Raw genomic sequence first — 18,680 nt, 5'->3', positions numbered from 1 at the left:
AAGATTCTCGGTATATAATATTCACATAATTTTATGTTCTCCAATGTTCATTTCATTGTGAAATTGTGGCCTTCGAACCATTTCCTTACAATCCCCTGTCAGATGCGATAGCTATTTCACTTTCGATGTCGGCTAACATCTGATCACTCGATCACCCTAGTCCTCAATCTATTTTACTCAAAGTTGGGTGTTCGTCTGTCTGTATTGATTTTGACAGTGTACCATGCCGGAATGGGTCATGAGTAGGGCAATTTTTTTTTGACATGTCAAAAAAAGTCAAAATTAGGTCAAAATTGTAGCGTTAGGTCAAAATTTGTCAAAATTGTTTACAAAATTTGTCAAAATTGTTTACAAAGTCAAACATTTTTTGACCTCTGCATTTCGTTTGTATCGTAGATTTTGCACTGTCGGTGAACTTATCATTTGATATTTTACAGCTTGTAGCCTTACTTTATAGGCCTACCGTTGTAAACGGACCATCGTCTGCTCATTGTGAATCATAAATGGTCAAATGAAACAAATAGTGACATGGTTTTATGGTCAACGTACCGCAATATCCTAGCTGAAGCAAGACTGCTTGGACATTGCATGGTTCTTATATCAAGAAGCGCAAGCTGAAAAATTGTGATATAGACAACATTGTCAGAATGAAGCAACACGGTTTGTCACCAGCAGTGTGCACACAACTTGAGTGTTGTCAGCCAACAAATGCTGCTTTTGAACGTTCTTTCTCCGTTCTTGGCAAGCTACGTAGTAAGGACAGACACTTTCTAACCGAGAATGTAGGAAAGGATCTTTCGTTGTACTACAACAAATTTTAATTATTTCTACCAGAATACGTAATGTAACTACTGGAATTCTTCACAGGGCCAGATTTCGTTAAAATACTAGTTTTTCATGTAAATATCTGTCAGTTTTTGAGCCAAAAACGTTTTTTCAGGTCAATCTACTTTGTAAGGACAGACAGTTCCAACCAGAAATGAAGATAAGTAGTACAATTTTAACACTATATGCGAAAACACCTAATTTGCATACGCGAGGTCAAAATTTGGTCAAATTTCAGTTTTTTTAGGTCAAAAAAGGTCAAAATTTAGATTTTTTAGGTCAAAATCTTCTGTTTTTTAGGTCAAAAAAAATTGCCCTAGTCATGAGATTGCGTATGTTACTTCACGATGATGTCATGTAATAGTGTACTAAGTTTACGGCTTTCATTTACGTATTTATTCGATAATATATTTTCCTACGGCGATTTCGCAGTAGACTTATAGACAGTAAGCCGTATGTGTTGTGTCACAGTCTCCAGTTTCAAGCCCAAAACCTCCTATGTTGTTCCGAGACCGAATTTCCGATGCTGCTATCCTTAGTTCTTCAAAGACCATTCAAAATGAGGTTTTTGATTCAATATGACAGGCCCAATATATGAGATAACAATTGCGTATGTGTCCGAACTCGTTGACCTTTCCAGTTAGGCTTTCGCAATCTGTCGAGTTCTAGCTCCGTATGCCATTTACGTAGTTGCCTTTGGAGCGAAAATTAGAGGTAAAGCGACTAGGACACTAGGTCCTTATCAGCCTAGAAATTGTCCAATGTCCAATTGTCCAATGTCCATTGATCCAATCGTACGCCGGGTGCCACCGCGTTGGTTGCCTATCACCTGGTCGTAACACACCAGGATCGTGTACGAAACACTTTTGGACGGGCTTACAAAAACTAGGGCCAATCGATTTGCGTAATCTCCACCACGAAATCATAACGCATGCAACTAAGGATGCCCTGATGTTTGCGTACATTTTGTAAAATAATCCTTCGAATAAAAGAAAATGAATAAAACATTTGTTGCTACACTTCAAGTCACGGCTCACCGGCAAACCTCTCGCGGCACCTACGTTAAAATCACTGCTGTCGGGAAATTCATGTGACCATCATATAGTTACTTTTTTTACGTTGGGAAACGCCATTGTGACGCCATGTTAATAAAAAGTCGCTTGCAGCCCTTGCCCCACCACCCGATATTGCCACGAGCCGCCACTGCATATATGTCAGGGTTTAAGCAGCTGTTGTGGTTTGGAATGATGTGAAACCTCACTGTATATATTTTTCTGAGTTCAGGACACCATTTTTATGCCTTGGAAACCTCAAACTTACTTAAAACTTACCATAATTTGGCACAATACCGATACACCATGTAAAAGAATATACAGTAACTGTCCATGCACCATCCAATTGCATAGCGACATTGTAAATATATTATTATTCAATGAAACGTAAGAACATAACGGGGAAATGGATTACGAAACGAAACAATATAACAAAGAAATGGATTAATTTGGCAAATATCCAATACCAATCAGATGAATGGGCTGATTTTTTGGGATTTTGATATCTTTGCCGGAAATCTTCCACGGCTTGTAAGAAACTGGCTTGTGTTTTCTGTCGTCAGGTATGTACATTGTATAGCACATAGCGTGATCGGTATTTAATTTCATCATATGCACTGCTGTATCGTTAAGTTCTTGACCACTATTCACGAATTCCAGAGCACTCATGAAACGCGGATCACTATGCTATTCTGACACTGGAAGACTCGACCTGATGGTGTTCCATAGCGATAGCATCAATATGAAACACGATTCCCAATCAAAAACATGATATATGTCTCTGTCATTGAATAGGTTTACTGGAGTCACAAATGCAGATGGATGATCAGATCACATCTTATTCCCTGCTATGGGGGGTGTCAGATGCCTATATGAATAAGATATAGATGTGCTCTAGCTGTAAGTTCACCTTCGTTACTTCATGCTGCTGCAGGTTGTCTTCTGGTTATGTTCAGTCTTATTCCCTTTGTCTGATTTTAACCTTCAACACTTCATCTTTGCCGCCAATCGTTCCTAATCTGGGACCTCCCTATAATCAGGGTAGGAGGTTATGTCTTATAGGTCTTTAATCGTCTCAAATCAGCATTTTTGCATCAATTTTCGAAATAACTTCAGGCGTGCCTTTCCTATATCCCATAGCTTACGCAGTACAGCTATAAAGTCACTTTGCGATGTTGCCACATATCCTTGGTGATATCCTTGACGGTATGGTGGTAAAACACCATTGGACGAGTCTTCCAGTTTCAGAATGGCATAGGTATCCGCATTTCATGAGTGCTCGGGAATTCATGAATAATGGTCAAGTACTTAAAGATCCGGCAGAATGTATGATAAAATTAAATACCGACCACGCTATGAAGTATGTAGGAATGGTGTGAACCTCTGAAAGGTTCAGGTTCGTGTGAACGCGAACCTTTTTGAAAGGTTCTGTGTGAACGCGAACGTGAACCTCGTGACGTCACGTGACGTCATATTGCTTATTCAAACCCTACATTTCAGTGAAGACATAGCCTATATTAATGTAGACGATAGGGATGGTGTGAACGTGAGGTTCACGTTCGCGTTCTGTGTGTGAACCTCGGAAATTTGGAGGTTCGCGTTCACAACAGAACCTTGGTAGGTTCTGCACTGTGAACCTTTTCAATAAATTGTAATTTGCACTTCATTATAAATCTTTGGCATAAAAAAATTAACGCTAAACGAGCATGCACCATGACAACCTTAAAAGTTTTACTTGCTTTTTTGTTGCAAAAAATTTCTCGAAATATCCAGCTTTCCGTTTGTGAATATTTAGTGACTCTCTGATGTGCGCTTGACCCGCAATCACACAACATCACGAGCGATATACGTAGTCAGCGAATGATGCTTATTCAATCAATCAATGACATTGATATCGTTTTCTGATGTAAAAAATCGAGCGAGCGTACGGGGTCAATCTTGACTTCATATCTTTACTGTATCATTAAAACCAAATCCGTGCGATTAAGGTGCTGGCTACTGCTATATAACTTGTGTTTATGGTATCAGTAGCGAGTATAGAAACCCGTTTTACACTCTGCTCAATATAAATGTCGCAATACTCAGACTCCGAACACATTGTCCGGTCTGGCTAAGACCGTAAAGGCGTAAGCTTCTATTACCTGGTAAGTCCTCGTCGAAATTGTTGGCAAAGCGACGGAATGTATTGATTTTATGAGATTATTATATCCTTTGATAACCGCGGTTGATACATTTAGCGACGTTTAAAACGCCAATATGTACTTCAGCAATGTGACATTATGTGGCCCGAGTCTTCGCTAGGTATCGTGTACATTAATATAGGCTATCACTTCATTGAAAGATAGGGTTGGAATTAGCAATATGACGTCACGAGGTTCACGTTCGTGTTCACACAGAACCTTCCAAAAAGGTTCGCGTTCACACGAACCCGAACCTTTCAGAGGTTCACACCATCCCTAGTAGACGATACCTGGCGACACTCGGACCACATAATACCACAATGCTGAAGCACATATTGACGTTTTAAACGTCGCCAAATGTATCAACAGGGACAATCATATGATAATGAAATAAATAAAATCAATATCTTCCGTCGCTTTACCAACAATTTCGGTGAGGGCTTGCAAGGGAATGTAAGCTTAAGCCTTAACGGTCTAGGCCAGATCGGACAATGCATTCGGCGTCTGAGTATTGCGACGGTGATATTGAGCAGAGTGTAAAACGGGTTTCTATACTTGCTACCGATATTACCCCATTTACAAGTTATACAGCAGTAGCCAACACCCCAATCGCACGGACTTTGTTTTTATGATAGAATAAACATATGAAGTCATGATCGACCCCGTACATTTGCTAGATTTTTTAAATATCAGACAACGATATTAATTCCATTGATTGGTTGAATAAGGATCAATCGCTGACTACATGTAGTGTATTTCGCTCTTGATGTTGTGTCATTGAGGGTCAAGCTCACAGCAGAGAGTCACTAAATATTCACAAACGGAAAGCTGGATATTTCGAGCATATTTTTGTAACAAAGCAAGTAAAATTTTTGAGATTGTCTAGATGCATGCTCGTTTGTTGCTGATTGTTTATGCTGCCGGTGCCAGCGCAATACATATATAGAGTGGCACACAGTTGAAATGCAATAAATCTCTACCAAAGATGTTATAATGAAGTGAAAACCGTAAAATATGAAAAAGGTTCACAGTGCAGAACCTACCAAGGTTCGTTTGTGAACGTGAACCTCTAAATTTCGGAGGTTCACACACAGAATGCGAACGTGAACCTCACGTTCACACCATCCCTAGTAGTACATACCAGACGATAGAAAACAACAAGCCGTGGAAGATCTCGGGCAATGAGTTCAAAATTTCAAAAAATCAACCCATCAATCTGATTGGTATTGGATTTTTGTCAAATTAATCCATTTGTTATGTTGTTTCGCTTCGTTTTCCATTTCTTCTCACTTTTCATTGAATAATAATATATATATGATGTCGCTGGGTGATTGGATGATGCATTTACAGTTGTAGTCTTTTACATGGTGAATTGTGCAAAATGATGCTCTGTTTAAGGTAAGTTTGAGGATTTCCAATGCAGTGTGCAATATGAAAACAGTGTCCTGAACTCGGAAAAAAATCTGCTGTGTGGCTTTGCCCTTTGCATCACCCCAAACCACAACAGCTGCTTAAAACCTGACATATAGGTCATTTTAGTAGGTTAAGTAAAATCGCGGCACTCATATTTTAGGGGAATCTCCCATTCTCAGCCGATTTTCTTCCAGCTCAACATGCACACAGATGCAAGGGATGAGTTACAGAAAAAAGTTGCTAAAATATGTTTTTAAGGCATAAGGCATGGGAAACGGACTGAAAACCATGACTTTTCGAAAGTCGGTCAAATCTGAACAGCCCTTACCGGTATGTTTTTCGTAGCCCATGGACTTCATAAAATTCAACCCTCGGTTAGACTTCTCAAGAATTTATTAAGCTACCACCAAAACCTAAATACCTCTCTCGCTCGCTGGTAATGAACGGGTTTCGCTAACAAAATAGAAATCTCAACTATGAACGTGACGATCACAATTCAAATCACAATTTATTGCTTTAGTAGCCTATATAAAAATTCAAGTAGTGAAAAACAAGTGTGACGGCGGTTAGACGTAAATAAGCCTATATCTGATTTATATATAGTTCTTCTAGTAAAACAGTCGGTGAATTACGAAAGGGCTTAAGGATCACTCACGACCGAATGGACATTTGGCGTTTTGCTGAACGACGAGGACTTTGTTACTGCACTGTTGTGACCTGAACATAAGCACATAATGACAGAAATGGTTAAGCGACGTATTTTGTTAGTAGAACGTGACATTATATCGCATTGCCCGTAGTGTGTCTTGAACAGATATACATTTCCATTAGTAGTAGTGTAACTAATTTATATTTTATGTTTGGTGACCAACACATCTGGTTATACTTTGATAATAACTGTATATTAGTTGTATCGTGAAACAGAATTCCTTATGTTTTAGTCGATTTCATACCAAATGTTAACCCCAAAATACTCCCCAATTGCTTATATTAGTAATTTTTGTATCACTGTGTACAATGCAGATAATGAATGAACCTAATTGCATTGCAAATGCTCTACCCGAGGCTAACGCAAACCTTCTTCATTCTATCAAACATCATATCACCGCACTAGCATCGTCAGAGACAATGCAGTCTTAAACATAGGAATTCTAGGGCGCTATTGGCGCTAATCTCATGTCAATTTATCGCACTGTGAAAGACCGTGGCAATGAATAACAATCAAACGTCTCAGCTCACCGTCAATATGCGACCTGTTGTCATGGTAACGCAGTACATCATCCATCATTGACTCTTGAGGATATCGATCCATTCTCTGATGCATCAGCTCGCGCGGAACACCGATCAGGGAATGTTGATTATTATTGTTATTGCTGGCTGTCAGTACCTGATCACCGTCCAACGCCGGAGTCGCTGATTGTTGCTGATGGATCGATGAAGTGCGTGAATTTCGGAAGCAATCATCTGATTCAAATACGCACTCGTAGGCACAGGTGTCAAAACTGTGGCCGCATTCGATCTACTCACTTTGGAATGACATAGGTGAAACTCTATAAAGCGGGTAGTGCCGTCGCATGCATTCGTACTCGTTCGCGGAAGCGCTGGTGAGAAATTCGTCTGAAACGTCCATGGTCGTCGTGGCGTTCTTCGGCTCACGGCTTATGTTGAATAGGCATTCCCAAACGTCCGGTCTGTTGATGGAAAATACTCGGTAGCAGTGGTTCCCAACCGTCGGCCCGTGGCAAGTGTCTTGGCGGTCCGTCATATATATTAGAATTTTATATATCAATTCCAGAATGCAAGAAGTTGGACGCTTTTCCACTAATTAGAGGAATAGAGAATCACATTTTTAAATGTATTTAGACGTTTAGAACGTATTTTTGTATGTTGTCGCAATTGAGATTTTATGGTCTACTTTGGACGTGCTTCACAATGGTGCAAGTGCTATAAGAAATTGTCTAAACGTAGCCTAGAACTCGTTACGGAAAAGTTATATGAGAAAGATATGGAGACTTTTAAACAAACTGGGTTTAATTCCGACAGTGCGTCGTGCTACAAGTCGGCAGCTACGAAATAAAGATGAAGCAAATTGGCCTGGTGTAAATGACCACAGTAGTCGACAAACACCATGTCTACCTCAAACAGACGAACGGTACTGATTACGAAACTGTAAATTTTAGTCTGCTCTTGGCTCTGCATTGCGACCGAGTTTTGCATTGTGACACAATGGTACCGTATGGAACTACGACACCGCAGCTCAGGAGCAAGGGAGCTTGGCGTGCAAGGGTGACAGTCCTCAATCGGCGACGCGTCAGTTTGATGGCCATATGGAGTGGAAATTTTGTCGCTCATTCCTATAGCGGTTACTGCTGCTGTAGCGTATACCCGGCCGAGAGTCCGGAACATATCATTGCCTCATTTTCGTTGTCAATCCCCAGTCATTCATGGATTTATCTCCGGACTAAGCCAATCGACCCCATAATCTTACATTTTTAATCTTTATAGCTATATAGAATGTGTGATAAATCGCATGGCCATAATACATTCTGTGGTTCAAGTCGCACCCTTACAAGTAAAGGGTAACTTGGCAATGTGTGCTCGTTCCTTAACTGAAGCGCCTAGCCCTATAGAAAGTATCGTCACCCGCCATCAACAGCGCAACGTATCTCTGCAATGCGATTGCGCTTCGATTGCGTCACAAAGTTAAACTCCATAACAATACAAGATCCATGACTAATTTTGGGGGTTCGAGGGCTGCGATCAGAATAAAATTTATATTGCAGTGATCAGTACCGCAGTAGCTTTTCATTTATACATATTTTATCAAATTTCGCGTTCGGTAAGACAGTCTCAATATTACCGTAAATTGCCTTTGGTCAGATGTAGAGAATGCCATAATCAAATCTCAATGAACCGTGCGATTTGGTTGCGTCCACGCCACTGTAGGTCACTGTGGTACAATCTATACAGCGTGCTTAATATTTTTATGACTGACTGACATTTGAGAACGGGATACAATAACAAACGACACGTCCACATGTGACTTTATAACCCCCAAACTAACCCTAACCCCGACTACAATAAGCCCATACCGTAACCACAAGCCCTATACCTAAAGCCTTGACCTGACTTTAAAATACACTTGGTCATGTGTTGTATTTTCATTGCTAATGCGTTCACGGACCATTTGTTGCCAATTGAAATATTGCATTTTAAAAATACAGGCATATAGTTTGAGTTGGGAGCGATTTACTTGAAGCCGGCCTTTCTCAGTAGTGCGATCAGATTGCCGATTGTAGCTTCATCCCTTTTCCACAGTTTCCATTTTTCTAGATACAAAAGGTTGGCCTCCCACTCCACTTCAGCAACGTTGTTATTTTCAAGCCTGCAAAAGCAATTCCCCGACGAGTAAGACTCAGTTCCACGAAAGTTAAATTCAAGCAATTTAGCCTACGAACTGGTAGTAGATCAATATTCATTGTCCTGACAGGAGATAGCCTACACTTTATATTTTACGCCATATTGTTGAATCGGATTAGTATAGTATAATGTTTATTATATAGGACCATCATTCGCGATTGTCACATCTAAGAAAGGTGGGAGGCGACAAAATGTCGACACTAGTTATTACTGGTTTCGCAGTCACACCGTGTTCCGAACTTTGTGATTTTTCTACCATCAAAGCCATATATTATTAGTAACGAAGCACGAAGTACGGATATTACGTATAAAATTGTGTAAATCACTAAAAATTCGTAATGCCAGACATCACGAAAAAAATAATAATAATTGAATCCGAGTGGTGATCGTGACTGTAGGAAATTAAATTTAGAGGCCAGTATGGATTTTTGTGAGTTCTCTCAGACCCCGAAGGCTTTAGGATTTAAGCCCACATCGTCAACTGGCACGTTTTTGTCCCTGAAATCGTACTGCGTGGTTTCGATTCCCGGTGTCGAACGAATCTCCCCATACGGAAAAAATCGCTCACTTTGGGAACCATTAGAATATTTCATTCGTGTACTTGAGATTTAAGCACGGCACAAGCTTGCATGGCTTGAGCTGGTTCTGGGATGGCGTAAAACTCTAATCGCGATGTTTCGGAGGCAATGCATAATTCAGATAGGCATCCAACATTTGGACAGGATATGGGAACTATACCTCAATTGCACTCAGACCCGAGACCCAAGTGCATAATCTTCGACATACAATCTATACTCTAATCCAGGGTTCCCCAACCTCGGGGTCGCGATCCAAATGGGGTCGTTGTCCTATTCTCTGGGGTCCCAGAGGCGAAAATTAAAATCCAATGACTATTACAAGAATGGAAATTAAGCGGATGCTATCGGCGGGTCATATCTGAAATTTTGAGTTCATTTTTTCAAAATAGAAAAAAGACCTCTAAGGAAAGTGAACCTGGCAAACTAATTATCAGATCAGTCGAGGCGCCATTTTAAAGCGCCACCTACTATAACGTTAAGGCTGGTGTCTGGCCATCACTAGCCTACTTCGATTGGATATAAATTAAAATAATTCCTAAAGACCTATATATGCAATACATTGGCATAGTCTTGATAGACCAGGGCCGGCCAACCCGTGGCCCGCTGGCCACATATGGCCCGCGAGAAGATTTTGAGTGGCCCGCGAGGTAATTTCCGAAATTAGTAATATTATCAAAAATGGATTACACAGATTGTGAACTTGTAGATCTTCGTACACTACAATAAAGCAGAATAATTTGCGATAGATGTATCAAAAGTAAAAATGTTCTACACGCTTCTCGCAACATGTTGTTACTTGATTTCTTGCTTTTAATATTGTTACCCCTTTGTTAAAATGAAAGAGCTCCTAATGTATCAGATTGAGGCTAACTATATTCGCGATTACGAGACAAAGTGTCGTTCAGCATATGCGACCTTACGTTTGCTCTTGCAGAAAGACCGTCGACTATAAAACCTAGGCACAAAACGATTGACGCATGTTGGTCGAAGCTTTCGATATCTATATGTTCAGGCGCCAAATAGTCCAGTCCTTGCAAACGGAGCCCAGCGATATACAGCAGGCCCGGAATACAGTCAAGTGACGATATTATTGACCTATGAACTTCGAAAAATTTTCGCGCTTGGCGCGGCTAGTGGTCCGCGCAATGGTTCGTCAATCGAATGTGGCCCTTTGGCTGAAAAGTTTGGCCACCCCTGTGATAGACGAAGGTTGACGAGTTCCTTAAGTAGGTTTGGATCAAGGTGCTGACCGTTTGTAGAAATCAGCACGTCAAATTGAGAGGTGGGGTCTAGGAAAATTTTCAAATCGAAATTTGGATTCGCGTCAATAAAAAGTTGGGAACCCATACTCTAATTCAGTGGTTCTTAACCTTTTTTCCTCCAGCGCCCCCTTTCAAAAATTATCGTGCTCCAGCGCCCCCCCCAAACTTCATAATGTAAGGAATGTAATAAAGACAATGAGTAAGAGGGAGGGCTGTAACAGCACTTCGTCAACCCCCTAAAAACGATTGCCTTGCGCACCCATAGCGTGATAAACCGAACTTCTGAGGGCTTCGCCCCCACGAACCCCTATCGTGATTTCGATGGTCAGCAAAGTTTGTGTGGCCTGGTCACCCTAGGTACCAAAATTTTCTATAATGCATGAATGAATAGGTGGCAATTACATATATACGTCGCGGTAAACTGAGTGAGCTGTTGTATGGGAAGATAAAGGGCACGTAATTAATAATTAAACATATTCGGGCGTGCCCGCAGGCACAATTATTCGTCACCAGGGCCGTAACAGCACTTCGCCAGCCCCCCCCCCAAACAAAAAACGTTGGTCCAGGGCGCCCATCGGGTGATAAACCGAGCTTCCGGGGGACTTCACTCCCAGACCCCCAGTAGGCTGTCCTCTATTTGCTAAAAGCCTGTTAGGTATCTACATTGGGTGTCCATTTACTGAGGCAGTTATTGTCGCCTAGTCGCGCGAAGCGCGAAAAATTTCACTAATTAATGATTGAATTGGTCAATATCATCGGAAATTGCATGTAAATTGAGATTAATTTTTATCCTCTCTCTGCTCACGTAAACACATTTACCGGTAGAGCTGAGGGAGGTGCAATGTTCCCTCTAAGCTGCGCACGTGCGCAGTGCTGGCACGGTCTCTGCGCACAGAAAATCTACGTTGCGCACAACAAATCCGAAGTTATTACCTTTTTTTAGTCGATACGCACTGTTGTCCAGGGGTCAGCGCAGTGAGTTGTTGAGTGTGCGCAGACTCATCAAAACTTGAAGCGAACATTGTGAGGTTTCTTGGAAACTGTAGGGCCCGTTACTAATAATTAAACATATTCGGGCGGGCAAACCCGTTGGTATGACTTCGTTGCATGATGTTATTTCGTGACCCCCTGTCTGCAATATCAAAAAATATAGAATCGCCCAACAGGAATATCCCTGTCCCCCAGTCGTACTAAACTAAAAGACGCACACGATTTCAGATTGGTATTTCTTCACTGACATATAATTTTTCCCTGCCAGATGGAATTCGTCTTCTGGGGTTCAGATTGCCAAGACATGAACATTCGGTGTCAGTTTTTTAGGCGCCCATGGACAATTAACCATATATGTATTTTGAAGGCTATATGTAACGAAGTTTTCGGTGTTAATTTGCTCTGAATACTCATTAAGGATATGTCCTATCACCACATCATCTACTGCGAAGCCTTTTTCTCCAGCGCCCCCCATACCGCCCCCCTGAGCCCAGCGCCCCCCATATCGCCCCCTGAGCGTTTCCGCCCCCCTTCAACATCGCCAGCGCCCCTTGGGGGGCGCTGGGGGCAAGGTTAAGAACCACTGCTCTAATTCATATCAGCTGCAGCTGGAACGCAGATATATTATTAAATTTTACAGTCAAGGACAGCCTTTTTATCAGGTTCAACGGGGATACCGCGATAGCCGATGAGGCATCCATGGTAGCACACGACCGTATCAGGATTACATCAATCATACCTCAGCGATTTACTGAGTGGATTTGAAACTTTGGGCAAACTCCGTGCCAGCTTTTCTAAGAGGTCTGTCGTAACTTTACGCCGCATCAGCATTTTTCTATGCTTCAGTCTCTCCTCATTTTCCTTCTTGGATCTTTTAGAAGAACCGCTTCCCATCCTGTTTTACCAAATCACATTACGGACTGCTTACCGCAAAATAACATTGAAGACATGACCATGATACGTTAGTTCTGTATGGCAGATATTTAAATAGACTATCGATTCCCATTCGTGAAAGTGTTGAGGAGCACTTGACAGTTTTCAGTTCATATTGTTTTGAAAAGGACACTTCCCTTCATTGAAAGGCTTTGAGAAATAAGTTAATTGCGTCTTTGTGCTGAGGGCACTTCAAATTACTATCGGTAGACGCGTCATCATTATGATCAAGATGAGAATGTGGTGACTAGCGACATTATATATATATTGGAGATCCATGATGTGACATACAGACTGGTACTGATCAAACAGAAAGACGGAATTTAAATAAACCCGTGTTAAAGCGGTTTATGGGTACAGACACGGGATAGCTCTATTGTTTTAAAATTGACTGTGTCATAGCAGCGCACATGGCAACACATTTGTAGTATATTTAGCATAATCCTGTATCACCCTTGATTGAAATATTTTGCATTTCTGTTTCGAATTGCTCCTTGATACTTCGCGTCGACAGCAAGGAGAACAAGACGAAAACAAATCCATACCTTCATTGCCCAATGAAGTAGAAACATTATACACAACAGAGCGGAATTATTTCGAAACATACAAGTATTGTTTGTACGAGATACGATAGAGAGAATATAAGGTAGATATTGAATGATATACTGACATAGCATCGTTGCTGATAGTTTCCAAGAAATTTAGCTTATGAAACTATACAGCAGTGGTCCCCAACCTTTTTGCAAGAGCTACTTCTTGGGTTCTGATTCAAACGACGGGGTACCATTCAATCCCGCCGTTTGCCCGTTCCATACTGAATTTCCGCTTTGATATTCATAGGACTGGGCATGAATCACATTGCGGTAAGACTTCGGAGACAGTCTTGTGAAATCGAAACATCTCATTTCCGCTAGCCAGCCACTAACATTTTTTTAAAGAAGTCATGAATTACTTTGCACCATGTTTGTATAAATTATGCAACAACAGTCAACTCGGGATTTTTAAATGAATCATGTGACAATTTGGACTGGATTGGACATCATGTTATCTGTTTCTATATCAGTCTGTCGGAAGCCCGGCATTGCATGCTATCAACTAGTGCGCTGTGCTCTGGTATGTAACTTGACACTGCAACTCCGAATGAGTCTTCCAGATGTGTATCATTGAAGCGTGTCCTGTGTTTTGTTTCTGATAAAGTTCATGTCCGCAAAGACTGATTCACAACGATAATTTGAATCAAACATGCTTGCAACCTTCATAGCTCCACCACTTTTCCGTGTTTTGTTATTTGTTATTTAAAGATATTGTGCGTATCTTAATTTGGTATCGTTGCTTATCAGGCAAGAAAAAAATGCTTGAATGTGGAGACCCCCGAATTTAGGGTGATCAAGTTGAAATATAGAATCGAGGTGTAATGTAGCAACTCAGCAAAGGCCAGGCGGCGTGTTCGCGTAACATTCAATGTCAAATTCGCCATCATTCTATTCGAAATAAGTGTATGTCGCAAGCGTCGTTGAGAACAAAACCAGGTTCACAAATCACGGCCGAATGCATATGCTAGTGCCAATGCCAAATTCCAGTAACTGAAATATAATGACGAAAGGATGCAAAATCGTGATTGCGTCGAAGCTGCATGACTGCATGCGCGCGCGTTGAAATATCTGGAAGAGTGATCGAACACGAGAAAACGAGAGGGATGCCAATTTTATCGCTTATTACGTCACACTCGATATCTTGAAATCGCAAATACACTTTTTTCCGAAAATTGTGCAAATCGCATTTCGCTATTGGCATTCATCGAGGAAGGATGAAAATGCTTGCGACCGCTGGACAATTCGAGTGGCTGACAAAGAATACTACGGACTTTTGGCAGAGCCGCAAAAACAAGATATCAGTAGAGTTTCCAAAAACGAATCCTTCTCACCCAACCCGAAAAAGAATTGACGACGAGGATGGTGCGAAGCGAAAGCGAAAGAAAATGAACATTTGCGCTGACTAGTTTGAGGAAAGTCATGTCACTGTTTTCGTGAAATCCGATGGTGATTGTGTTATACCTCGAGGCGTCGTTGTTTTTGCGCGGGCTCCGCCGTAGTACGACGATAGCGACAACGAGAGTAGAAGCAGCGTCTCACCTCTTGAAGCTGGCATAGATTCCTGCAGTGCAACGACCGACGAGTTGTCGTTAGATTTCTATGAAGAAACTCAACATAATTCGAGGTTTTGGTTCTCATTGTCGATTTTGAATGACGAAGGCAATGAGTTTTTGCAGAATTGCCTGGATTTTGAAGTCGGTTCGTCTGTTAAAAGACGCAGCGAGGATGATCACGGAGTAACAGAGCTACAGTGTTCAAAGAAACGCGATGTTCGACATCATTGCTCTGTCTAACGGAACAGGATAACGGCATTACCGACGATTATGGCGATGCTATCGGAGACTCCGACTTTCAGCACGGAAAACCGGTTTTATATTTTGCATAGTCGGTATTGCATCGCGAAGGAAAGAAATTCTTGCAAGATTGCTTGGAACACGATTGTCAGTTATCTGGAGAAGAACAGTTTCGATATGAACCGTCATATGAAAATCCATACTCTGTTTACCACGACGACAGGCCTTCGACCATTCCAGGGAAGGGGGACATTTTATATATTGACGATAGTGATGACAGCAATGATGAAGACAATTATGAACATTATTGGAAGCAAATCGCTATCATGTCGTATTACGAATCACTTTCTGAGTTCCAGGAAAACGATGATGGTTACGACGCATCGACGATGTACAAAGACACCCACCGACCCAATACCAGTGACATTTCGGGTGGAAAACTTGTTGTATCCGGCCATACTTCGAATTTGCACGAAATACTAAGTGAACTGGAAATCGAGCGTCGAAATGTACTGGAATATTTCTTGAGCGGTATTTCAAATAACATTTGAAATGGCGAAGACCTTTTTCCGGATTCCAGTGAATACACTATAATCTAAGAATCACCGGAAGTCCTCGGCGATGAACTTCACGGCGTGTTGCTTCATTCTCACAACGTTGTCTATATAACAATTTTTCATCGTGCGCTTCTTGATATAAAAACCATGCAATGCCCACGCAGTCTTGCTTCAGTTGGGATATTGCGGTACGTTGAGCATCGCACCATTTGTTTCATTTGAATGTTTAATATGATTCCCAATGAGCAGACAAGGGGCCTTCTACAACGGTAGGCCTATAAATTAGGCTACAAGCTGCAAAATGCCGAATGATAAGTTCACCGAAAGTGCAAAATCTACGATACAAACGAAATGCAGGTTGCAAAAAAGTTTCAACTTCGTAAATAATTTTGACATTTTTTAACCTAACGCTACAATTTTGCCTAATTTTGACTTTTTTTGACATGTCAAAAAAATCGCCCTAATCATCACCACCCTACTCTAATGAATAGCTTCGATTCAGATTCGAGTACTCGAATAATTGTGTCGAACTAATTCCAAGTAGCCGATTTCAATGCAGCCGCTTTTTTATATTCGGATCATGTAGCGACAACCAAATTAGAATTGGAAATAGTCCGAAGCTTTCTCGGTGCATAGTTACGTCATAATTGTATTATGGGGTCGAGGAATTAGTTACTTTGAGAAATTGTGCAAATCGTTATTTGGTATCGTTGGTCATTACCCGAGAATAGAATAGTTTGAATGTGGAGTCCACCGCATATTTGGCTTCTTGCGAATCTTTAGCGATTCGAATGGAAGAATTTTGCACAATCTCGGAGATTACCGAATGTGGGTTGGTGGGATTCTATGGTGATAGTTTGAATACCAAGCGCCAACTGTAGCCCCAAATTTAGGGGGATCAAGCTGAAATATAGTAGTAACTCAGCAAAGACGAGGCGGAATGTTCGCGTAACATAAATGTGAAATACGCTATCATCCTATTCGGGCTAAGTGTGTGTCGCAAGCATCGTTGAAGCTTAAGAAAACAAAACCAGGTTAACATATCATGGCTGAATGCATACGCTAATGCCAATGCCGAATTCCAGTCACTGAAATGTAATGACGAATGAATGCAAAATCGTGATTGCGTCGATGCTACATGACTGCGCGCGCGTTGAAATATCTGGATCGAACACGGAGAAACGAGAGAGATAAGAAACGAGAGAGAGGCCAGTTTTAGCGATTATTACGTCACACTCGAAATCATGAAATCGCAAATACACTTTTTTCCAAAAATTGTGCAAATCGCATTTCGCTATTGGTTTTCGTCGCGGAAGGATGGACATGCTCGCTAACGCTACACAATTCGAGATGGCAACAAAGAATAAAGTAGTTTCTGAGGACTTTTGGAAGAGCCGCGAAAGCGAAATATCAGTAGGGTTTCCAAAAACGAAGCCTTCTCCACCCAAACGAAAGAGAATTGACGACGGGGCTGGTGCAACGCGAAAGAGAAGGAAAATGGACATTTGCGCCGATCGGCTTGATGAAAGTCATGTCGCTTGCGCCATGAAGTCCGTCGTTGATGGAGTTTTACCTCGAGGCGTCGGTACTTATGTTCGGGATGCACCGTACCACGACGACATCGATAGCGAGAGTGGAAGCAGCGTCTCATCTTTTGACTCTGACATAGCTTCCTGCATTGCGGCCACCGACGAGTTGTCGTTTGATTTTTACGAAGACGCCCAACATAAATCGAGGTTTTGGTTCTCATTGTCGGTTTTAGATGACGAAGGTAATGACTTTTTGCAAAATTGCCTGGATTTTGAAGTCGGATCGTATGTTAAAGGACGCAGCGAGGTTGATCACAGAGTAACAGAGCTACAGTGTTCAAAGAACCGCGATGTTCGACATCATTGCTCTCCCGTAGCCGAACAGGCTAACGGCGTTAACGACGATTATGGCGATGCCGGTATCGGAGACTCCAACTCTCAGCACGGAAAACCTGTTTTATATTTTGCATTGTCGGTATTGCATCGCGAAGGAAACGAATTCTTGCAAGATTGCTTGGATCACGATTGTCAGTTACCTGGAGAAGAACGGTGTCGCAGTGAGCCGCCATATGAAAAGTCATACTCTGGTTGCTACGACGACAGGCCTTCGACCATTCCAGGGACGGGGGACTTTTTATATATTGACGATAGTGATGACAGCGATGATGAAGACAATTATGAACATTATTTGAAGGAAGACGAATATTTGGCAAAGCAAATCGCTATCATGTCGTATTACGAATCACTTTCTGAGTTCCAGGATAACGATAATGGTGACGACACATCGATGATGTACGAAGACACCCACCGACCTGATACCAGTGACATTTCGGGTTGCGAACTTGGAAGTAGCGTTGTATCTGGCGATACTTCGAGTTTGCACGAAATGCAAAGTGAACTGGAGATCGAGCGTCGAAATGTGGTGGAATATTTCTTGAGCGGTATTTTGAATAACATATGCAATGGGGAAGACATTTTCCCGAATTCCAGTGAATCCACTACAATCCAAGAATCACAGGAAGACCTCGGCGATGAACTTCCCGACAAGCATGCATTTATATTTTCATCGGCTTCAGTCGTTCCATGCTCGAGTCTCAAACTTGAGGGATGTAAATCTGTTCCTGCGGCATACGCCGACAAGGACAATGCGGCGTTAGAATTGGAAAAGTTTGGAGCTCCAGAGATTTCGTCTAATACTGGCATCAGAATCGGACGATTGACTGGCGTCGTGGATTCCGTACTAACCTCTCACTCCGGGTTGCTAAAAGTGACATATTTTGCAAGACTTCCTAAAAGATTTTTCACTGGAAAAGTCTTCCATCAAGGAAAATTGTTTGATAAGAAAAATGAAGAAGCTCCCAGGCTGTCTATAACGGAGCAAAGGTTGAATCGACACGGAGAAATCGACGTGTATGCTGCCGATCCCTGGAATGAAATGCTGAAAGAGGTTTTCCGACGAGCGCAGACACGACTATCACACGAAGAAAATCCTATTCACTCGTCAACTTCGTCAGACTGTATTAGAGGCGATACGGTGGAGACAAGTCTTCCGTTC

The 18,680-nt window shown here is 41.7% G+C and overlaps 1 protein-coding gene across 1 annotated transcript; it reads right to left on the bottom strand.

Annotated features, from left to right (window-relative positions):
• Positions 1-5,830: 5,830 nt before the first annotated feature.
• On the bottom strand, positions 5,831-12,685 carry LOC145456285 (uncharacterized). Its single transcript, XM_080334364.1, has 5 exons — positions 12,460-12,685; positions 8,724-8,855; positions 6,998-7,161; positions 6,710-6,934; positions 5,831-6,187 (listed from the first exon to the last, which is right to left on the bottom strand). Exons 1-5 carry the CDS (start codon positions 12,612-12,614, stop codon positions 6,111-6,113), a joined length of 753 nt encoding a protein of 250 aa, XP_080190490.1. The 5' UTR covers positions 12,615-12,685; the 3' UTR covers positions 5,831-6,110.
• Between the last annotated feature and the right edge of the window lie 5,995 nt (positions 12,686-18,680).

Source organism: Botryllus schlosseri, chromosome 14 (assembly GCF_051294905.1).
Source record: "Botryllus schlosseri isolate E-star chromosome 14, Bs_hap1, whole genome shotgun sequence".
Taxonomy (NCBI): Eukaryota; Metazoa; Chordata; class Ascidiacea; order Stolidobranchia; family Styelidae; genus Botryllus; species Botryllus schlosseri.
The sequence above is the reverse complement of the archived record's forward strand: the minus strand, read 5'-3'. Positions and strand labels throughout refer to the sequence as shown.

Excerpts from the sequence above, each read along its gene's own strand:
- LOC145456285 (XM_080334364.1), bottom strand. The coding sequence starts at position 12,614 with ATGGGAAGCGGTTCTTCTAAAAGATCCAAGAAGGAAAATGAGGAGAGA. Across the intron at positions 6,935-6,997 it reads TTCACCTATGTCATTCCAAA|ATGATTGCTTCCGAAATTCA; the intron begins GTGAGTAGATCG and ends TATTTGAATCAG. Across the intron at positions 6,188-6,709 it reads CAACAGGTCGCATATTGACG|GTCACAACAGTGCAGTAACA; the intron begins GTGAGCTGAGAC and ends GCTTATGTTCAG.